Source organism: Semicossyphus pulcher, unplaced genomic scaffold, assembly GCF_022749685.1.
Source record: "Semicossyphus pulcher isolate SPU_LCO1_2020_fin unplaced genomic scaffold, fSemPul1.0.p SCAF_4, whole genome shotgun sequence".
NCBI classification, from domain to species: domain Eukaryota; kingdom Metazoa; phylum Chordata; class Actinopteri; order Labriformes; family Labridae; genus Semicossyphus; species Semicossyphus pulcher.
In genome coordinates, this window is record NW_027211715.1 from 20633223 (window position 1) to 20655565 (window position 22343).

Here is a 22343-nt window from a genome sequence, read left to right on the forward strand (position 1 = left end):
GTCAAGAAGTAAAGGAATTAACTAGACTGCATCCTTCTTTTCCTTTACTCCATGAGGCTTGTTTTCACTAAGGGAATAGATGTGAATCCCACCGGGTTTATCCCTGCATTCAGCTGTGAAAAACATGTTTACAACATTAGGCTGTTACTTTAACATTTATGCAAAGTGATGTGCATGTTTTCCGTGCTATGTTTATGTCGGAAAAAGCACAACATGAATTTCTTACTTGACTTGCATGTTTAAAGACTGTGGTCTCTTAATCTCATTTTCTATGCTCTATCCAAAAATGTTAGTTGTTTACAGGCATTTTAAAGAACTGTCACAACCACTCGTGCATTTTCCCCATGATCCTAGAGACTGTTATCTTTCATATGTTAATGATGTCACTGTGACAATGTCACAGGTCAACGTGGCTCTAGTGCAGACAGCTCGTGTTTGCTTTAAATCAGTCAGATGTGAACACCAGACCTCTGTCCTGCTCGCAAGGCTCATTTCCCTGTTTAAAACCCACGTAGGTATATAAAGAACAAATCTGAAATATTTGCTTTCAGTCCTCGGTTTCACCATGCGTGGGATCCTCCTCTGTTGCCTTGTGGCCTTGGCCAGTAAGTTCACATTGATCCATTAATATTATTTTTACAATTTGGACATTAATACAAAAAAAGAGTGACTTTTAAAATGATTCAGGAAATCCTTTTGTAATATGCTACTTAAGCCACAGATCAGATTGTTTTTAATAGAGGTGTATTCTTGTGTATTTTTTCTGACTCTAACATGCTGTCCCTTTGATTATAGAGTGTTGTAGATTTGAAATTAAATGTGTTGATATATTTAGTGCAGTTCTAATGCTGACACTATGTTTGAATTCATTCTTTTAGCGTGTCAAAGTGTCCATTATGGTGAGTATTTTTTATCATCAATACAAATGTCAAAATTGTCTTTTTTAAAACCTGCTATAAAGTCAGAATTACACCTCATGTTGGGAAAAATATTCCAGTTCTCGGCCTGGACCCTAAGAAAGCCTACGAGTATAAATATGAGGGAACGGTGAATTTTGGACTCGGCATGCCGAACCTCGCAGAGTCTGGTGCAAGAATTTCTTGCAAGGTCAAGATCTCTGGTGTGTCTGCACAGACATTCATCCTTCAGGTAAGAGTGACACTACAGTGTAATACATACTCCCTTAGAATATATAAGAAATACTTAAACTGAGAAGTGCAGCATGAACAGTGACGTGTTGTTAATTTCATATTCATCATAAATCAAGTATGCAGTTACCGCACATCATTTGTCATTTATCATTTATTCATGTATCATTAATTATTTGGATCTCAATTTAATAAACATCTGTTGAAAGGCTGTACGGGCTCTTGAAGCCTCTAAAGATCTGTTCATCATGTGACATATGCTGCAGTCTTTAAACCACCTATCAAGTTTAAACTTTTGAGAGTTTTACTGAAAGTGCATAAAAATCATTTCAGAGATTTTTTTATTATAAATGTTTGCATTTTAAACGTTTCTCAAAACATCGGCTGTATTTTCATCATCTAGTAGCCTTCCTTTTTGTCATCTTTTAGTCATAAACTCATCTCTATTTACAGGGACGTGGATCCCTGTGAGGGCAAGTGTTCTGGTTTCCGTTTGTAGTACCCTTGTAGTCAGAGTAATAATGACCAATCACATATCAGCAGGCTGTGGCGTATGCAGGAAAAACAGTCCCTGTGGAGAGCAATAGCAGGCGGAACGTAACACAATGACATCCCGGCTCCCATCAGCGGTCATCTGATGATGATTTAGCTTCTTATTAATCTCTATAAACAGACATCTGCATGCTAACAGCTAACAATCTGTTCTAGATCTAAAATTCAACATGAGATAAGTTCCCTGAAGCGGTGTCACAAAAGCTGTTCAGCGTTCAGACTTCCCGACTTATAATGGTACCGACCTCCGTTCAACAAACGAGCATTTTAAAAGTAGTTTTCTTCTCCTCTTGAGGACAGACCTGACAAAGCTTCCTTTTTACTTTTTACAAATCTGCATCATGATGCTGAAATTTCAGCAGACAAACATCAGTTCCTGTCAATTTTTTAGTCCGTGTTTGACATATTTGAGCAGACATTGAAAAATAATTCATGTTGAATCTATGAAATACTTATAAATGTGGCACATGGGTAATAAAAAAAGGTTATGTCCATCTCTGCTTTAAAGGTGTCAGATTTGGCCTTCGATGAGTTCAACGGCTTTCCGGGGAAAAACGGCTTCACTGCCTCCCCGAAGCTTACCCAGCGTATTGCCGCCCAGCTCGTCAAACCCTTCATGTTTGACTACGCTGGTGGACACGTTGGTGACATCCGCGCCTCTGCTGAGATCTCTGACACGATCGTCAACATTGTGAGAGGGATACTGGGTTTCTTCCAGGTCACTGTGAAGACCACTCAGAAGGTTTACGAGCTTGAGGAGGTAAGTCGCTGCTGAAAAGCGTATCTCTCGCCATCAATGGTAATTTAACAGGAAATGTAACTGAAATGTGTTTAATTTTGTCTGTAGATTGGCATCCATGGCAAGTGTCAGAGCAACTACGCTATTGAAGAAAACACGGAAACAAAGGACATGATCATCACTCAGGTTGTGGATCTTAATGACTGCAGGGAGAAAGCAGCCATCTACAGGGGAATGGCTACTGCTGTGCTGGACAAAGTCGCCAAACAGGTCTGTAAATCTCACAGCAGACGCAACTGATTACACAATTAAAAATTAAACAAACCAAAGTCAGTGCTATTTCTGTTTGTGTGTCCTCCGATCCAGAGAGGGGAATCTATCATTTCAACAGTGAGATATGTTTACACAGTGAAACCCACAGCAGAGGGAGGCCTCATCACCAGGGCTCAGGGCCTGGAGCAACAGCACTTCAGTCCCTTCAACGTGAAGGGCGGCAGTTTCAAGATGCAAGCGACGTAAGGAAAGGAAGGAAATATCTGCACATTATGCCCGCTCATTCACAATACCTGTCTGCCACACAAATTGGCCGCTGTAAATAAACTTCTCCTGCAGGAAGGAAATGGTGCTGCTGGGGGTGAGCGACACAGCCAGCGCCCTCACGTTCGGGCCGATGGAAAGCAAGGGCAACCTTGTTTACAAGTTTGTCGATGCAGAAACTGATGTCCCCATTATGATGCAGAACCTGGAGGACCCAGTGCCAAAGGTGATTATCATATTCTGCTGCTGCATTCAATTCATATTTTTGAAGAAATCTTCACAGAAAGGAGCAGGAAGCTTTGTACGCTAAGCTGAATGAAAATAAATATAGAAATAGAAAGAAACAATAACATGCAATCAATTTCAATAACAGTATATTATATAATGTATATTATTGCATGGTGAGCCTTTCTGTGTGGAGTTTGAATGTTCTCCACGTGTATGTGTGCATTCTCCCGGTACTCCAGCTTCCTCCCACCCTCCAAAGACATGCTCGTTAGGTTCATTGGTGACTCTAAATTGCCCATAGGTGTGACTGTGAGCGTGAAAGGTTGTCTGTGTCTGTGTTTCAGCCCTCTGATTGACTGGCGATCAGTCCAGGGCGTACCCCGCCTCTCGCCCGATGACAGCTGGGATAGGCTCCAGCCCCCCTGCGAACCTAAACAGGATAATTGGGTACAGATGGGTGGATGGATTTTTCAAAGCCTGTACTCTCTGTTCCCTTTTACAGGCTATTGAGTTGGTCAAGAAAATGGCTGAAGCTAATAAATACGACATCGACAGTGCAACAACCGAGGATGCCATAAAGCTGTATCAACTTCTGCGAGTGACAGATTACGAAGGGTTAGAAGCAATGTGGAAGCAGTTTGCAGGAAATGCAGAGCACAGGTGAGTTCTTGGTTATTACACAGTGTTGAGGTAAGGATGGGATCCCATCTCAGTATCAGGCCAATTATGTATAATAAAGTGGGAATAAAGGGGGCTGGGCTGCACGGTGGTGCAGTGGTTAGCGCTGTCGCCTCACAACTAGAAGGTTCCTAGGTCAAATCCCACTTCAGACGAAGTGTTCTTCCTGTGCATGCATGAGGTACTCTCGCTTCCTCCTACAGTCAAAGACATGTCTGTTAGGTTTATTGGTGACTCTAAATTGCCTGTAGGTGTGAGTAAGCATTAAAAGGTAGTCTGTCTCCATGTGTCAGTCCTGTGATTGACTGGCGATCAGTCAAGGGTGTACCCCGCCTCTCGCCCAATGACAGCTGGGATAAGCTCCAGCCCCGCCGTTACCCTGAACAGGATAAGCGGTATAAATAATGGATGGCTGGAAAAAAGGGGGTCTTCAGCAAGTTCTTTTGAGTACAAATATGACATAGATTAGATTGAAAGTAAAGTTTAGAACTTAACTTAACCCAGCTTTAATTTAAAGTTATCCTTACTCCCTAAAAGCAGATATATTAGCTGCCACACCATGTTTGTTAGGGGCCTTAAAACTGACTTGCCAAATGTCCCACAAATGGACGTATCAGTGGCTTGATAAAAATGTGTTTTAAGTAAATAATACACAGTGAGCATGTTAAATTGTAATTTGCAGTTTGTTAAGTATTAACCTTGTACAGCGCGGAAAAACCCGAACTGTGTTGGTTGGGTGGTTCGTTGGTGTAATACTCTTGCATCAGAAGTGTTTTTCACTAATAACAGAGGTTTTAGTGTCCCTTGTAATGCACCCACTTTCAGGTTATGATTAACAGTTAGATATGAAAGTGAAAATCTTTCACACATGTCCTTAAACCAAGCTGTTCATTACAGTATTATGAGACTGTGAACAAAGTAGTCCAAGGCTATCTTTTAAATCTGACACTGATCCACTCAACTGAATAGCTAATTGAAGAATATCCTCCCACTTAGTCTGGGAAGGATTTAGTCTGGAATATTACCACTGATGAATGATTTATTATCCTGTGAGGCACGATGACAGACAGGTGATGACTGAAAGACTGCTTTCCCTGCTCATTAAGATTAAGGCAGTCATCCTGTACAAGTGCAATTAAACGTGACATCGGAACTCTTCCTTCACACGCTTAGCTTCTTGATTTATTCGAAGGATAATCCTTATCTAAAGTATTGCTTGATTAATCAATTTACTCGTCTCTTTTGCTCATTTAGACGTTGGTTTTTGGACATGATCGTTGAGGTCAGCGACGCCAGGGTCCTGAAGTTCCTGGAAAGCAGGTTCGAGGCCAGAGACTTGTCTGCGCGTGAAGCTTTGGAAACCCTTGTGGTGTCTATTAACCATCTCCAGGCTATTCCTGAACTGGTTGAGATGGCTAAAGTAGGTTAATGAAATAGGTAGAATATTTAAGATTGATGAAAAAGCTTCTCTCCAGATCATGTTACACAGACTCTGTCTCTTGAACAGATGTTCCTGACCATGCCCTTTTGTAAAACCAATATCTATGTGTGGCACACTGTGGTGCTCACCTACGGCTCTCTGGTGTACAAGCACTGTAACTATTACACACCTTGTCCAGTATCTGCTGTTCAGGTAAGCAAACAGATGAATAAATCACTTCCCACAGTATAACGTTGTCAATAAACCTGACTGCATATGTGTTTAACATCTCTTTTAGCCTCTGCTGGACCTGGCAACAGAGAGTCTGAGGACTGGCAATGAAGCAAACATGGTCCTCTCTCTGAAAGCTCTGGGGAACGCAGGTCACCCAAGCAGCATTAAAACCATCATGCGCTTCCTGCCCGGAGTTGCCGCCACACCTGTGGATCTGCCGCCTCGTGTGCTGAGTGCCGCCGTGCAGTCTATGAGACTCATCGCTGCCAGGGACCCTCACAGTGTAAGACCACTACGATATACAACATGCAGGAACAAAGACAGCTTAGTACAGCTGTATCCTTTATCATAGATATGTATTATGTTTTTATATCAGACATATTTATGGTAATTGCATACTGTGTGCTCCACAGCCATTATTTGATAAGGTCATATTCAGATAATTCATTTGCAGGAAAAAGACGACTACTCGAGGATTTAATTTTCTGCTGCGATGCAGAAGAATAATTCTCAACAACAGTGTGAAAATGGCACGTCTGATTCATGCTATTGTCATGTTATCTTTACATGGTGAAGGAACATAATCCTCTCTGTGTTTATATCTAGACATTTACAGCAATCTTCCTTTTTAAAGTTCATCATCGCCTCAGAAAATAATAGAGACTGTGTTCGAACTAAGCAGACATGCGCTCAGCAGTGTGTGGTTGACTTTGCTATCGTTTTAATTCTTGTGTTTTCAGGTCCAAGACATCACCATGACCCTGTTCCTAGAAAAGGACCTTCCCACTGAGATACGCATGCTGGCCTTCGTAATCCTGTTTGACACTAAGCCATCCATGGCTCTGGTGTCCACGGTGACTGCACATCTACAGGAGGAAAAAGACCTCCATGTCGTTAGCTTTGCATACTCCTACTTGAGAAGCTTTGCCAGATCCACTACTCCGGAGAACCACTTCCTGTGAGCAAAACATTGCAGTTGTATAAGTTGCATTTTTTTTAGTAAAATTCCCAATTTTTAAGATTCAAACATCTTTTATTATTTTTTCTACTTTAGCTCAACTGCCTGCAGTGTCGCTGCGAAAATCCTGGCTCCTAAGTTTGGCCGTCTCAGCTATCACTACAGCAAAGGTTTGCGCATGGACTGGTTTAACGGTACGCTCCAACACACATTCTTTGATTCTTTGAATTCTCTGCAGCCATCTAATGACTCTTTGATATTTTCCCAGTGCAGACGATTTCCTCATCGGCACAGCCGCTGAAATCCTCATGCTCAGAAGTGCAACAAACACCTTTCCCACTGAACTCATCATGAAAGGGAAATTCTTTTTCATTGGGAGAATTCTGCAGCTGCTGGAGGTACAGTATGCTACATTAGCATTAAAACGCTCATTGTCTTCTAAACCATGAATAGTAATCATCTTCTCTTTTCATGCTGAAGTTTGGGATCCATGCTGAAGGACTTAGGGAGCTGTTTGGCACCGGCATCCCTGGTTTCACTGGAGATCTTAGTTTCGATGACTTCCAGGCCGTTTTAAATGTGGTGAGTTTATAACTGAGGCCTAACTGTACAATCATGTGTCAGGTGAATTGTGCGGTTGACCTTTTTGATGTGTCATTTTCAGCTTCAGAACTGGGAAATCCTGCCCAATGATAAGCCCATCATGTCTGCCTACACACGCGCCTCTGGACAAGAGTGGTTCTTTGCAGATATCAACAAAGAGGTCATTCGGGACATCATCGGGGTGAGAGAATCTATGAACACAAAAAATCCGCTAAGGATGATCCCTTTATGTCTGAGCCAGTTCAGTCAACAGAAAAGGACCATATTTTCATGTAGAGTACAAAGCCCGTTAAATGGCGCTCTCCTCTGATCCTTCTCGCAGGCTGTCAGTCCTTTTGCGGGGAAAGACAGTCCTCTGTGGGCTGTGATCGAGAATCTACAAAGGGGAGTGTCATGGCATTGGACAAAGCCTTTCTTGGTCTTTGAGGTTCGCTACTTCCAGGCTACCACCCTGGGTCTCCCACTGGAGATCAGCAAATACTATGAAGTCCTCAATGGGATCACTGTAAATGGTGAGGAGTCAAATCCTACAGCACACGGCAACGGCTTACAAATCACATACGTATTGAACGATGACTAAAACAATATTTTTATTTGATGTAAACCATTATTAAAGTTTTTTTTTTGTTAAGTCAAGGCCACTGCTAACCCACCACCAACTGAACGTCTCGGACAGCTGCTGAATTCAGAAATTTCACTGGAGACAGATGGATTTGTCGGGTAAAGTATTTGAGAATCATTTCATTTAAAAGACTATCTCCAGTCATTTTTTAAGGCACATAAAATGCTCTGCTTGAAATAATAAATTGTGTCTGATGTGTTTAATTACCTTGTGAATATCCTCCCAAGGCATCTCCTCATTCTCCCTCATTAAGAGTTCCCAAATCTGCATAGTCCCCGCCCACTATGCACTACGTTTCTTCTTTCGAAAATTACAGCCAAAAACAAAACAGATCTCTGCCGTTGTTTAGTAGCAACTTGTTGAAACTAAGTGAGCTTGAACTGTGGTAATTAGTAGCAGTAACGTTAACGTTAGTCGTCAGTAGTGAGTTTGCAAAAAATAAGATGATGGTTACAGCTGGCTTGCGCATCGCCGGGGTGGTTGCCATGGGTTCTACATAATGATATGCGTAGCGTCACCCTGTCCATTAACAGGATTGGCTCCTTAGGTTTGGGACGTCTCTAACCTGCCAATCTGAAAACGTGTTGTTCAGCCTGTCCTTGGTACACTGCAGTTTAAAAGCAGACAGGCCCAGCCATGGAGATGACTGCTGATGTTGTCCCTGATATGTCTTGTAGCAAATGAAAAACACCACATGGAGATGTTTACAAGGCTAAGGTCTTTAATGAAATTAATCACCAGTATCAAGAAAAAATATCTTAAGAAGCTAACCATCCTTTATGCTACATTCATACAGTATAATAAGAGCAAATTTGCCTTTACATTCTATCTGTAACTCACCTCTTCTTATATAGTTTGACAAAGGACTTCTGGGTTTTCTATGGCATCAACACAGAGCTGTTCCAGTGTGGTACTGAGTTGAAGAGCAAAATTCCTCTTGCCATCCCGTGGAATTTTTCTGCCAAGATCAACATCAGAGAAAAGAAGTTTGAACTCGATTTCACTCCATGCAAGAAAGACTTTGAACTCTTTTCCATCAGGTATGTTTTAGCGCTAAAGGACATCACTATGTATCTATTGACTCAAAAACTGATGAACTAAGTATCTTAATTAAAGTTGAAGATACCGAGACAAGCCAACAGCAACATGTGTTCTGCAGGTTACCCACAATGCATTCTTATTTTTCTTGCCAACCAACAGCTCTAATGTGTACGCAGTCTCCAGAAACATTGAGGAGCTAGCTTTGGCTAAGATGACGCCAATAATGCCCAACGCTGTTGACTCAAACAATGAAGTTGTCAGAATGGACCCCGCAGTCGTGAGGCCTGAGTCAGATCAGGTAAAGTCAACACCCTTTAAAAGACTCCTGTTTTACGGAACTTAACTTATATTAAAATTTGTGGCTTTTTTTTTTAATCTTACAGGTCATGACCCCAAACACCTGGCATCCAAGAGTCAAAAAGTGTGCTGAGAGTAACATCTATGGAACCGGTCTCTGTATGGAATCTGAGATAAAGAGAGAGTATTACCATGAGGAGTACCCCCTCTACTACTTCCTTGGATACACCTACATGGCAATAAAAGTAGCCCCAGGTATGCACGACAATCCCACACATAAACACCATTAAGCACTGCGCACTCCAAGACAAGATCACTAACCTAAATATGGCCTCAAGGATGTAACAAATATTTAGCAGTTTAGGCACACAACTACATGCACGCTGCTGAATTTGCATGAGACGCACCACTTTGTGTTACTTTATTGCCCAATTTTCAAACACTGCGGCTACAGTTGCTGCTGTCAGCCAGCATTACAACAATTTATCAGTGGCTCGACGCCAGCAGACAGGTCCACTCATACTGCTTCAGGAGGAAATAACTGTCTGTGCTGGATACCACTGTTGACAAAATCCATTTTGCAGCAATTTTGACATTATAACTCTGATCTTGTTTATTATATCATCGAGTCATAATATTGAGCTGCTGGCTGTGAAGGCCTGGCCCTTAAATAAGGTTTGCTGACTGCAGTTATTGCCTGAACCTGCAGACTGTATGAATTCTTTTTGACCAGGCTGCAACAAAACAGGAAAATGTTGCACTTTTACCTTATCAGTTATGCTGCTTTTATTTCTTAGAGTAACAACAGGCTGACTCTGATTTAACTTTCAAATCTGTTGCATCTCTGACTAGATGTGGTCAGAGTGTGCCTTGTTGCACCAGGAGTGGCATTGTTTTACAGCTCGCCCATCCCACATGACTGTGGCATGGGCACAGTCATTAAAGAATGCAAATGTAGTCACTGTTTCCTCTTGAGACTAGAAGTACCTAGAATAAATGTTGGAAAAGCAAAAGGGGAAGCTGAATATTCCATACCTGATGGTCTCCATATTGTTATGAATAGGGGTGGGAATCGCAGGGTAACTCCCATGGCCCATTATAACGATAATATCACGATACAGCGATTCTGCAATAATTGATATTCTTCAGGCAATTAATTTCCGTTCACGTTACCTCCATTCACTTCACAATCGCCACGGCCAGTCATGAAGTAGTGAAATCGTGAGTCCAAATTGCAGGGAAAGCCCCATTTACTTGTAAATATTTGTTTATTTGGCATCATCAATTTAATCGCACTGCTCAGGACGACGCTATATTGCGGCATCCATATTTTGTCCCACCCCTGGTTATGAAAGCATATCTTTATATTTTATTTCTGTTAAGAGAATTTTAAGAACTGACAGCGCTGTGCAGCGCTCTGTCTCTTGTCATTTTAGCTCAGCCAGCGTGTCCCCCTCCCTCCCTGCAATCAATTTAAATGAATGACAACCCTTCCTGATCATTAAACAAGATTGTATTTCCTTAAATACAATCAAAATAACGGTTTTCTGAACGTATGATTTATAAGTCTACAAGATCCACAGTAAAAAACAATGAACAGGATACTGTCAGTATCACAGGATCTGGGCATATAGCTGTGTGTGCTGCGTGTAAAATATAGTAAACAATTAGCTATGTCAGTTTTGCTTAAAGTGTCAAAATCAACCAGAAGCACTAGCTGCCTTCCACAGCATGATATAATTCATTTCTGCTTTAGCAAGACTACCAGAGGGAAACCCTCAAAGGAAGGCAAACAGTATTAACTTCTGAAACTAACAGGCGCTGCCAAAATTACTTTGGTCCGTCCTAAATTGAAATCCCGTACGGACACATCCTGCAGAACACTTTTACATCACTGCAGCAAGTTAAACCCGGGAGGTCAGCAAAAAACACATTTTCTGGATTTAACAGTTTTCATTTTGTATTGACTCCGCAAAGCAAAGCAATGATTAGATCCTATTAGATTGTGGGTGTTCATGCTGTTTTGTCGGCCTCTATATATTTTGTCTCAACTTATTGCTAACCTATCCGGTGCACGTTCATTAGTCCAGGCAATCAAAGCTGTTGACAGAATCCACTTTGAGGTTAACGCCGGCCCGAGCAGACATCCAGAGAGCGTTCGCCAACTACTTGAGACTCTGAGGAGGCTTTCCAAGGTATTTGGCTTCCCTCGCAATGTTATTATCTCCGATCCTGCTCAGCTGTTTTATCCATTCACATTATCCTGTTGCTTAATTGTGTTTACAGGAAGCCACCCAGCGAGTAGGTCTGTCCTCTGACTCAGCCTCGAGCGCCAGAGGGTCTCATAGTGGCAATCAGGACAGCGTAATGCAAGTATGCTAAACATTCTGCGCAGAGAGTGACTCACTGCAAAAAAAGCCTTCCAAAAGTCACATAGAATAATCAGTATCTGCACATGTTGGACCTGATGCACACAACCAGTGTTATGGACTGCTTTGTTCCTCATTCAATAGGCCTGGGACTCAACACCGCAAGCTATGTTCAACATTAAAGCCTTTGCCATAAGTGGCGACCAGAAGCCCGACGGTTATGATGCATCCATCTACTACACGCCCGAGGCAAACATACAGAACATGCAGCTGATCATGTCCCAGGTCGGAGAAGACACCAACTGGAAGATGTGCATCGACACCATCATACACGCCCATGCTGAGGCAAAGGTAGATCAAAAACAGGCAGGAAGGGCAGTTGGGATATTTATTTTTATATTTATGTGCACTTATAAAAAGAAAATAAAAAAGGTCCAAAACAACATTTTGCACTTCTTGAAGGAGATGCAGACTTGCTGGTGAACACAAATTCGCCCCATCGACTTAAAGTTGTTCAAAGCTTTTTCCACTCTGCACGATTATGAGCAAAATGATAATCATGATAATTTTGATCAATATTAAGATCACGATTTTAAATCATGATTATATGTCATTTTTTATTGTTCTTTCACATTTAAATAAACAAATCAACACATTCAGCTCCATTTTGTGCTGCACGCCGGCTCATGTATAAATTTTGCATTAAACTCAGACTTGACTGGGTTCTTTTTCTTTTAGTGAATCTTAAAATGCACTGCAAATTGCACTGGTAGTTTCAGTGTGTCTTTGGGAGTTGGGTGGATAGAGTGTTGCGCAGTACGGCATCACTATTATGGATGTCTGACTTGACCCTGGACAAGGACGGGGAGTAGTGACGTTATTCCTCTTGGCCTTCATTCACTCATCATGATGCACTTTGTGCTGTTTTTTTTTCCAGCTGGTTGAACGAGTTGCTTTATGGCGCAGACACAGGTTTCATGAACTCTTTGTTTATTTTTTCTTGCATAATATCACTTTCGGGGGACCAGTGTTTCGATATCTCTTTCTGTGACTACGACAACCACAGACGCATTCGGCTGAAAGTGGCCACTTAACCTGGTCACTCGTTGAACCGAAACACCAGCCTCTGTTTGCTCTTCCACTCTAAACTGCCGCTGCAAGATAGTCGCTCGTGAGATGACATGCCAGCGCCCCCAAAAGTGAAGCCAAAACCTGTCCTTCGCCCCCTGGGGCAGCGGTTGTTAGTGTAGGAGGCGCTTGATTTGATATGAAGCAGAGTTTTCTACGGGCGGAGCACGCAATTTGAACAGCAATATCGCCGTCGATCAATTATTTAATCGTGGGAAGCCTGAAATCTTGATTGGGATTAATATTTGATTAATTGTGCAGCCCTACTCTGCACCAATGGGAGAAAAACCTTCCAGGTTTGAGGAGTAGAAATGAATTCTATGTAAATTAATTTAAAATGTATAATAAAAAATAGGCAGCAAAGAAGATCATGTACCACAAATGTTTTGACAATTCTGGCACCAGGCTAGGTTGATATACAGCCTTCTAGATAAAAAAAATCTCTTTAGGGTATTTCTTATTTTGCACAAATTTACTGCATACCAAGGCTTCTGTTGGTGTCTTCCCCTCATGATTGATCTGTTGTGTTTGATCCAGGCCCACATCAGATGGGGAGCTGAATGTCAGTCCTATGAAATGTCAATGAGAAGTGTAACCGCACACCTGCCTGGTTCCAAACCAACGCTCAAGGCCGAAGTACACTGGACCAGGGTCCCCGAAACCATGGCGGAGATCGGCAGAAGGTGAGCCTCAGTGGCATACAGATGCAGTTTGAATCAAGAAGGATGAGATAGTGAAAGATGACTTAACATTTTGAAGCAGCTTACTTTGCCTGACAAAGCATTGTGGGAACATTTTCTGTGTTTACAAAATGTGACACATTCTGGCATGTGTTGTGAAAGGAGCTTTCTACTCTTTTTCACCCCAGGATTGAGAGCTACGTCCCAGGCATGGCTTTCCTCCTCGGCTTCTCCCAGCAACATGAGAGAAATGCCAAGCAGGAGGTTTCTGCATCAGTTGTTGCCGCCTCAGCAGACAGTGTCGATGTGAAGATTAAATTCCCTGAGGTATGTGACATTTTTATGCTAAACTTCTAAATCTTGCATTGTATAGGACAAGTCTTGACTGCTGTGTTTACATGGATGTTTCTTCTGTCCTGTCATTAGTACACAGTCTACCGCCAGGCTCTTCCGTTTCCTCTGCCAACTGCCAGCTTCCAGGAGTTGCAACAAGACATCAGAAACTCAACAATAGACAGCTTTGGACATGCATAAAACATGTGAGCTGCAGAAACCGGTCTGATTAAGCTAAATTAAATTCTCACTCTAATTTCCAGTGGCTTGTGTGGTTTTGCTTGTGTGGCATTGGATTGTTTTAAAAGGCTTCTATACAAAGCAGATGAGCAAAAACAAGCTGTGCCATTTTTCCCTTGTTGTCTAAAATATGTTTTGTGCCACAGAAAGACAACAAAGGCCAGATGGGAGCCAGATGCCTCGTTTCGCAGTGATAGCACTGCAACCCAAACCTCAGCACCATGATGAAAGTGAGGATCATAAAAGATGCATCACTAATCCGTCAGATGTCACCCGCTTGGAAATAACCCGAAAAGGTCCTGATTTATTCATTTCAAAGCATGTTAATATTTGAACGGCCTCTTTTGAAGACACATTGTGTAAATTCATGCTCATGATCCAAAATATTGTATCTTCATAATGCTGGATTTACCAAAAACAAGTTTTTTTTGTGCTGATTCTGTCAGTATAAATCCTTTGTTCATCCAAAATCTAATAAATCTGTTTCCCGTCATTATAATGCAGAGCAAACTGGGGTTTTTTTGCTTTATTTTCCCTCAACAAGTTTTAATATACGTGTGCTTGTTCATGCTCTAAGGAAGATTAAAAAGTAGCTGTGTTTTAGTCACATTAGACCTTACCTTTGAGCTTTGTGACAAGGTGCGTTATCCTGCTGGAGGTAACCATCAGAAGATGGGTTCATGGTGATCATAAAGGGATGGACATGATCAGCAACAATACTCAGGTAGGCTGTGGCGTTTAAACGATGGCACCCGGTGTGGTCTTCTGCTGCTGTAGCCCATCTGCGTCAAGGTTCAACGTGTTGTGCGTTCAGAGATGCTCTTCTGCACACCTCGGTTGTAACACGTAGTTATTTGAGTTGCTGTTGCCTTTCTGTCATCTCAAGCCTGTCTGGCCATTCTCCGGACCTCTGCCATCAGCACCATTCTCTGTAAACCGTAGAGATGGTGGTGCGTGACAATCCCAGTACATGAGCAGTTTCTGAAATACTCAGACCAGTCCGTCTGGCACCAACAACCATGGCACGTTCAGAGTCACTTAAATCACCTTTCTTCCCCAATCTGGTGCTCAGTTTGAACATCTGATCGTCTTGACCATGTCTACATGCCTAAATGCAGTTTCTGCCATGTGATTGGCTGATTAGATATTTTATATATATAGATTTTATATTTATTTTATATGATTAGATATATTTAAGACCAAAATTATTAGCATGTGCTCTTTAAAGTAATAATCTTGAAGATTTTCATTTAAATAAATGTCTGTTAAGTCACTGTCTATAACTGAATGAGGTAACACAATTGTGATTGAGCCTATGGCCCACTGATGAAAGCCTTTGCATATGCTGTATTATGGACGGGGTGTCTGGTGCGAAAAAATCACAAGCGGCGCCCAGTTAGTGACGCGTTTTCCATCAGCCAGCAGAGGTTGTCCTGCCAGAGAGGGTAGACGGAGCTAAGCGGCTGCTTTTCCGCTCTCTGCAAGTGTTGCGAGTAAACAGTAATCTACTATGGCTGAACAAACAAAGAAAAGATCGATGACTACAGATACAACTTCAACAAAAAGTTAAAATCCAAAGAAAAAGAAACTAATTTGACGCTCAGATGAAGGCAGGAAATCGAAAGCGAGGAAAATCAAGAGTTACAACTGGAGCCAACCATGGACTTCACACATGCGACACTGTCTGGATATCTGTGTGCTCCCGCAATTATCGTTTATCGCCATAGGTGCCGCTAAAGAGAATGAAACTGAGATCTTCAAGATTACAACTCTAATGCACTAAGGAAGATTAAAAAGCAGCTGGGCTTTAGTTACCGTAGACCTTTCCAAACTATTATCATATGCTCTTTAACTAACTGTGGTATATTCTGTATGATCTGATAACAAATGAGAGAACACTGTACATTTAGACAATGATCAGCAGCACTGATGAAATCCCTGGAAACCCTAAAAAACTGCTTTCAAATCAAGTCATAAAATCTCTTGTTCTCAATGAAGCTGCTGTCTGATGCAAACTCTGCGGCACCACTTGCATTTGTTAAAAGAGGAAAAAGCAATTTGCATGACATTACATTTGCCAAATCTAATTTTCCTTACAGTATGTAAGAGACAGAGTGGAAACTGGTGAAGCAGAAAACACAATCCAGATGACTGGCAGGTTTGTCAGCTCTACCAGCCAATTTCTGCAAATAAACATTCTTTGTTAACGGGACCTGTTAGACTCTAAATATAACATTTGAATGCTGAATGTTGCGGGAGAGTTTTAGACTCAGCAAACTTGATCATAAACGACCTTTTTGGCCGGTTTCCACTGAACGAGACAGATGTTTACAAGGTCTGTATGACCTGCTGTGTTTGTTTGGTCAACTGGCCCAACAGGACTGTTTGCACATATCAGTACACAATGTCACCATGCATGCCCTTAAAGTTCACTGCCTCTGCTACACAAAGCACTCAGTGCCCTTTTGTAAAACATGTCCTGTGTTTCTTGGACAGCTGGGCTGCATTAGTTAACGCTCGACGATCAGGAGGTGTTACTTTGTGAACGGATAAAAGATTTGATGAGCAATAATTGGAGCGCCTGGACTGGACTCAGCCAAAATCTCAACTTTAACTAGGAACTAATGGGATGCATCACGAGCCAAAGACAATGATTGCATCTTAACTAAAGCCTGGTTGTCCTAACTACTCCTGTCTGCGCTGATTTTAGCCAGATGGTGTTGAACTGCAGAGAAAAGACATCACCATCAAAGGCAGAGCAGGATGAGCACAATTATAATGGCACAATTATGTTCCATCTACATCTCTAATATCCCGTGCGCTTCCACGTGCGGATCTGTCGAGCTGACATCAGGCTCCACATCAGCTCATGTCGACCAGGGGATCGGGACACTCTGACCTTGTGTTGACAGGTGAGATCAGCTGCTTCCAACGCATTAGTGAATGATTGATCAGGTAATTTAGAGGAGGAGGAGGGGGAGGCCGTCCCCTCCTTTTTTTATTGCTGCTCGCTCTGTGATTGTGACCGGCCTCATTAGGCAGGCTATAGCAGCCCTGCTAAAAGCCATCTGAGTGCAGCTGATAATAAAACCATGCTTATAGACATTTCTGTCCAATTGTAGCTATTACTATGTGATTTGTGCAAAGAGCAATATTGGAGGCAAAAAAGCCGATGCGTTTTATTTTGAAATCCACCAGTTAAACAAGTGACAAAATAATTGGGGGAGTCTTTGAAGAATATAGAACCTAATTTGCGATGAATATATCATATTTAAGAACCTCCCTGAAGTCTGTCATGTTTACAAAAGAAAAACAATTTGCTTTAAAGTCCAATTCCTCGAAAGTCTGATTTTTCGTTCTTGCAGCAGGAAGCTTAATCCCTCAGTGTGTGTATGTGTGTGTGTGCGTTAGAGTGTGAGCACTAGAGGACAGTGTTTACCCAACATAAAAATATGCCTGGCACAGAGCTACAATCCTGGCACCAGTATTTGTTCAGTTCACAGACAGGGCAGTGCAGTGGATGTTGACATTTTTAGGATAAATAAACATATGTCTTGGCACGGTCAAAAAGCCCCGGCAACTCGCACAGAGAGAGGACAGGGTTTATTCTGATACTGACTCACTGAGGCTTCTTTACATGCTAATTAAGCCAATAACAAAATGTGCTAAAGAATGTTTTGTTAAATAATAAACAGATGTTATTTCCAGTGAAATACAGATAATATTTAAGCTGAAACAGATTCCTGATTAGCAGTGGAGTTGGTTTGGCGTCAGGTGCAGACAAACATTAGTGAATGATCAATACGGTAATTTAGAGGAGCAGTTAACTGGATTGCTTTTTCACCAGCTCACGTAATGTGACATAAACTGCCTCTTCTTCTAATTTAAGGTACACAGACACAAAGCGTGCGAGTGGGCGAGACGGGTTATATCACTGACGGTATAAAGTTGGCACACCTCGTCATGGACACTTCATGACACCTCCGGAGGGCTAACGTCTGACATCACCCCTGCTGTCACACTTCCACCAAGATCACATCATTTCAGCCAACAGTTTCACCATCGCCCCGAAGGAGCTTGCCGCTATTCTTCCGGATATTATGAAGAAGTCTTGCCACTGTGCACTTAAGTTGCCATGTCTTCAGGGAGGAGCACATTTATTTTGAGATCTTACTCTTTGCCCATTACAGCATCCATCTGAAACATCACGGCCATCTTGGGAATATGTTTACGGTCTGGATAATGACACATTTTAGACAGTTATGTCAATATTATAATGATGTGTGATAGCCCTGCTGTGTTAATGCTATCATTTCTAATAGCGGCGGCAGTGCTCTCAGCCACTTGGGGCTTTTTGAATAAACAGAAGTGCCAACTGAGGTCAGATGGCTGAAGTGAGATTTTCATGCCACGGGCTGTAAGAGCTGCAGCTGCTCGTCCCTCACACAGAGGTGGAGTTTTATCAGGAGCCGGTGCAGAGTCTGAAAGGCTCAGTGTCTGCACTGGAGAGGTCTGCAGAGCTAATAAAAGGTTTGTATTATCAGTTTGGAGGTTATAGATATGTAATCCCATGAGGAATATTCACAACCATAATGCTCGATGTGAATGCTCTTTTATGTGCTTCTTTTCATATTAGGTGGTGCTGTCAGCTGTATTAGACTACACTGTCGTTTTGGATCAAGAGCAGGGGCTTTTCCAGGATTTGACCTGAGGTGGCATAAAATCCCTGACATCTGATCGGCCACCCAATAAATCATGATTGGCTATCTGCCTGTTGAGAGGCGGGACTTACATTCAAATCAACTAAAGCCAGATATAAACTTCCTTTTAACTACGCGTGTGCGTATGCATGATGGCTGCTACGCGTTCCCTGCTTCTGTTTGGAGTGTTGGCTGTGCACAAAGAGTAACGCTACGCGGCCGCGCGATGCAGTATGCACATGAACAGTAGGAGCAGTGTACAGGCAGAGGGGATGTGACAGGGTCGGAACAGCCAAGTCAGGGACAGCAATGGCAGAAAGCTCATAAACCAAGTCTGCAATATCCACATCTGTACGATGTGCCATTGCCACTGCACAGCGACAAACATGCCTGTCAAAATAGCTGGTGACAGATGAGTCCCGTCCAAGACTGTTATGTCCGTGCACAGACTATAATGTTGGAATGTGTGGACTGTGCAGACAGTGTGTTCTGTTTACTGATCACACAAAAGCTGTCGCTTTTTCTGCCGTGATCTCAGAACTAACATAACAGTAACCTCCTCGAGTGTCGCCATGTCTGTCTTTTACATCCTGCACATACAGTAGTTGCATACGACCTGAGCTCTCTGGTGTGCCCTCCAGAGGTGTCCTCCAGTGACACGCGTAGTGCATAGACAAGTATGTGAACAATTACGTTCTTGACACGGCCAGTTGTGTACACGAACGCAAGGTTAAAAAGCGAGTATATCTCCGGCCTTATTGAGCTTTGTTACAACAGGCTACAGGCAGCTTTTGTTGGTACTTTTTACTTCTTCTTTTTGAGTCCTTGAAGATGAAGCATGAAGTGTTATATGTTGCCACTCTGGTGAGTTATTTCTTTCAAATTAAAAGACCTGAACACAGGATTGTAACAACTGTATGACACCTAAATGTAAGTGTGTATGATTGTTGGAGACAGAAGTTGTGAATGAATGCTATTCGGAGATGTGTATGTGCACACTACTTCCTGCCCCCTCTTCGTAAGTCACTGCCTCAGCATGGCCACCCCAGTGAGAAACTTCTGGACACACCCCTGACTAAGACTTGTTCTGATAGAGTTGTATAGTTAATTAAGCTTCGTGGTTTATTGTTAAATAAAAAAATAAGGAGCGGTCCTCCATGCCTGTGTGAAATTAGCAATTTTTAGAGGTTTGCCTCAAGCTGTCTGATCTGCAACCACTGCAGTTTTATTTTTTTTAAGCCTGGATGTTTTTGTTAATTGCACGCTGGAACAGGCTCCAGCCTGGTTCGGCCCTTTACAGGACAAGCTGCATAGAAAGTGCATGGACTAGAGGATTGGTGGTAATGTATTGACATGCAGATGAATGCTGGGTTTGAGATTGGAAATATTACTGTCCTGCTTCAATCCATGTTCTGTTGGATCCATCAGATAATAACGTTGGATATCCAAAAAGTAATTATAATTTTGTACGCCTCCAGGATTTCACAAGATCTGTTTTCCTGCAGGCCTCCGAATCTTATTTTGGGTTTTTATTAAAGCGTTGTTATTTTTCCATTATTACAGAGTCTGGAGAATTGGCTGAGTTGGAGAGGGGGTGCTTGGACCGCGGCGAAGACACAGTTGGTGCTGAGAACAGTCATTTTTACAGACCATATTCTGCCTATAGGAGGTAACAGTTGGTGCTTGCATTAAAGAAAGGTATTGTTTGAGTGGAGAGTTAAACCGACTAGATATAGCACTTTTATTTAAAGAATAATGACGCCAAAATACTTGAGTTTTTCTTCCAGTCAATGAGCAATTATCCAATTGTTAATATGTTAAGGTTTGGAGTAGGATTGCGGCTCCGACTCTCTGTGTAATGCTGTTTCTATGACTGTTTGTGCGCCAGCCTGTGTTGCAAAATCAATACTCTGTGTGTATTATTGTGAGAGCGTATGCTGAATGCTATCTCCAAGCACCAAATACCACAGTAGTATCACTCCGGCAGCTTCTGCTTCTGTAATATTTTGGGATTATTTTCAGCTCTCCAGAAAGTAGATCTCAAATCCATAAACACTGCCGGTGGCACATCATCGCAGTGAGGCTTCTTCCAACCAGCCAGAATAAGCCCACCTGAACTTAAACCCCAACAATAATGGTGTATAAGGGGTGGGCTTCTGACATTGATGAAAGCCGGGGAGGCATACACTCTCTCTGCTCAAATATTGACCTCAGAAGTGTCTGCACCTTCGGCTCAGGAAGGAAGTTATCAATGAAACATTCGAAGAAACTCAGAGTTTTATAACCTCTCTCTGTAGTTTTCCTTCTGCTCTTTGGAGTCTAATCTTTCAGCTCCATCATTTAGCCTGAAGTTGAACTGTTTTGGTTCAATCTCACTGCTCTCTTCAACCTCATTTCCAGCTGCAGCAAGCAGATGTTTTCAACAAAAAAAAGCTCCCAAAAACTCAATGGACACTACCTGCTCGGCAACAAACAGCAGTCAGAAAGCTAGCTGGAGAACAGAGTGAGAGACGTCAAGGCTGAAGTCTGGGACGTTTTTCTCCAGGAGTTGGTTTTTAACAATTTAAAAATTAAAGGGACAGAAATGCATCTCTAAATAAATGCTCCGGCCGTGCCATGTCTGTTTAAAGTGGAAATAGGCAAACATTAGCCAACATAACAATCCATCCATTATCTATACCGCATATCCTGCTCAGGGTCATGGGGGAGATCTCAGCTGTCATTGGGCGAGAGGCAGGGGTACACCCTGGACTGATCGCCAGTCAATCACAGGGCTGAAACACAGAGACAGACAACCTTTCACTCTCACATTCACACCTACGGGCGATTTTAGAGTCACCGATGAACCAGCATGTCTTTGGACTACCCAGATGGAGGCCTCGCAGGCACGGGGAGAACATGCAAACTCCACACAGAAAGGCCCCCTATGTCCCATTTGAACTAGGAACCTTGCAGCTGTGAGGCAACACCGTTAGTTATTACAGCCTAAATTGATGCATATAGTGCTCACACTAGGACTAAAATAAGCATGCTGATTTGAACACTTTAAATGGGGAATTTTCCTTATATTAAGGAAGTATCCGGGAAAAAATTCAAGGAGGTGCTTTAATCATCAGGACTTCGCATTTGTGTTAAAAGATTGTGGATTAGAAAGTAGAGATAAAGAGAGGAAATATGGCGAAAGGGGCTTTTGTTAAGGGGTTTAAATCAAATTAAGATGATATCATGTTTACACACATCTTCACCACATTAGGCATCATATGTTTGATGTTTAAATCCAATAAAATTAGACTGAAAGGCCGCCCCTGCTCCTCTAAATGTTCATGGGTAAATTAGAGTCATTGGGCCTGTCGTGCTCCGAGGTCTCCCAGATGTGCCCGCCTTGTTTATGGAGCCACGCTGTGTAACATGTTTCCATGGGGGTAACAGATGCAATCTTCTTCACATTTAGGGGCTGATTGGATAAACATTAACTATGTGGGCAATATGTAATCTTTTGATCGTCCAACGCTGTAATTGTGCCCGATAGCACAGCAGGCTAAAAGCTTTAAATATCCATTACTGTGGTTTGTAACTTTTACACACAATTCAATTTCCACAGCAGCCATGTAGGAGCAGGAGCACACAACCAGGAGGGGGCACTGTTGATCCTGGCAGTGACGTAAAGAGGAGCCTTTACTTGTGGAGCCCTTCAGTCTATTTTTACTTCTTCTGAAAATTTGATGTCTTCCTGTACAGATCACTGCTATTCTCTTGTTCCACCCGTTTGACCCAGAAATTCAGATACACACAACAAAACGGGTGTCATGTCAGAGAAGGATGTACATTTTAAATCG

At 42.3% G+C, this 22343-nt stretch overlaps 1 protein-coding gene across 1 annotated transcript; it reads left to right on the forward strand.

The window, feature by feature from the left end:
* Positions 1–565: 565 nt before the first annotated feature.
* vtg3 (vitellogenin 3, phosvitinless) lies at positions 566–14020 on the forward strand. Its single transcript, XM_069679450.1, has 28 exons — positions 566–605; positions 879–899; positions 998–1149; positions 2209–2460; positions 2548–2709; positions 2806–2954; positions 3052–3202; positions 3707–3864; positions 5137–5302; positions 5390–5515; positions 5601–5819; positions 6277–6494; positions 6591–6688; positions 6768–6892; positions 6975–7076; positions 7159–7278; positions 7420–7609; positions 7730–7817; positions 8574–8759; positions 8920–9058; positions 9144–9312; positions 11143–11252; positions 11344–11430; positions 11571–11777; positions 13092–13237; positions 13423–13561; positions 13661–13773; positions 13954–14020. The coding sequence occupies exons 1-27, from the start codon at positions 566–568 to the stop codon at positions 13766–13768; spliced, it is 3828 nt and encodes a 1275-aa protein (XP_069535551.1). The 3' UTR covers positions 13769–13773; positions 13954–14020.
* The last annotated feature ends 8323 nt before the right edge of the window (positions 14021–22343 follow it).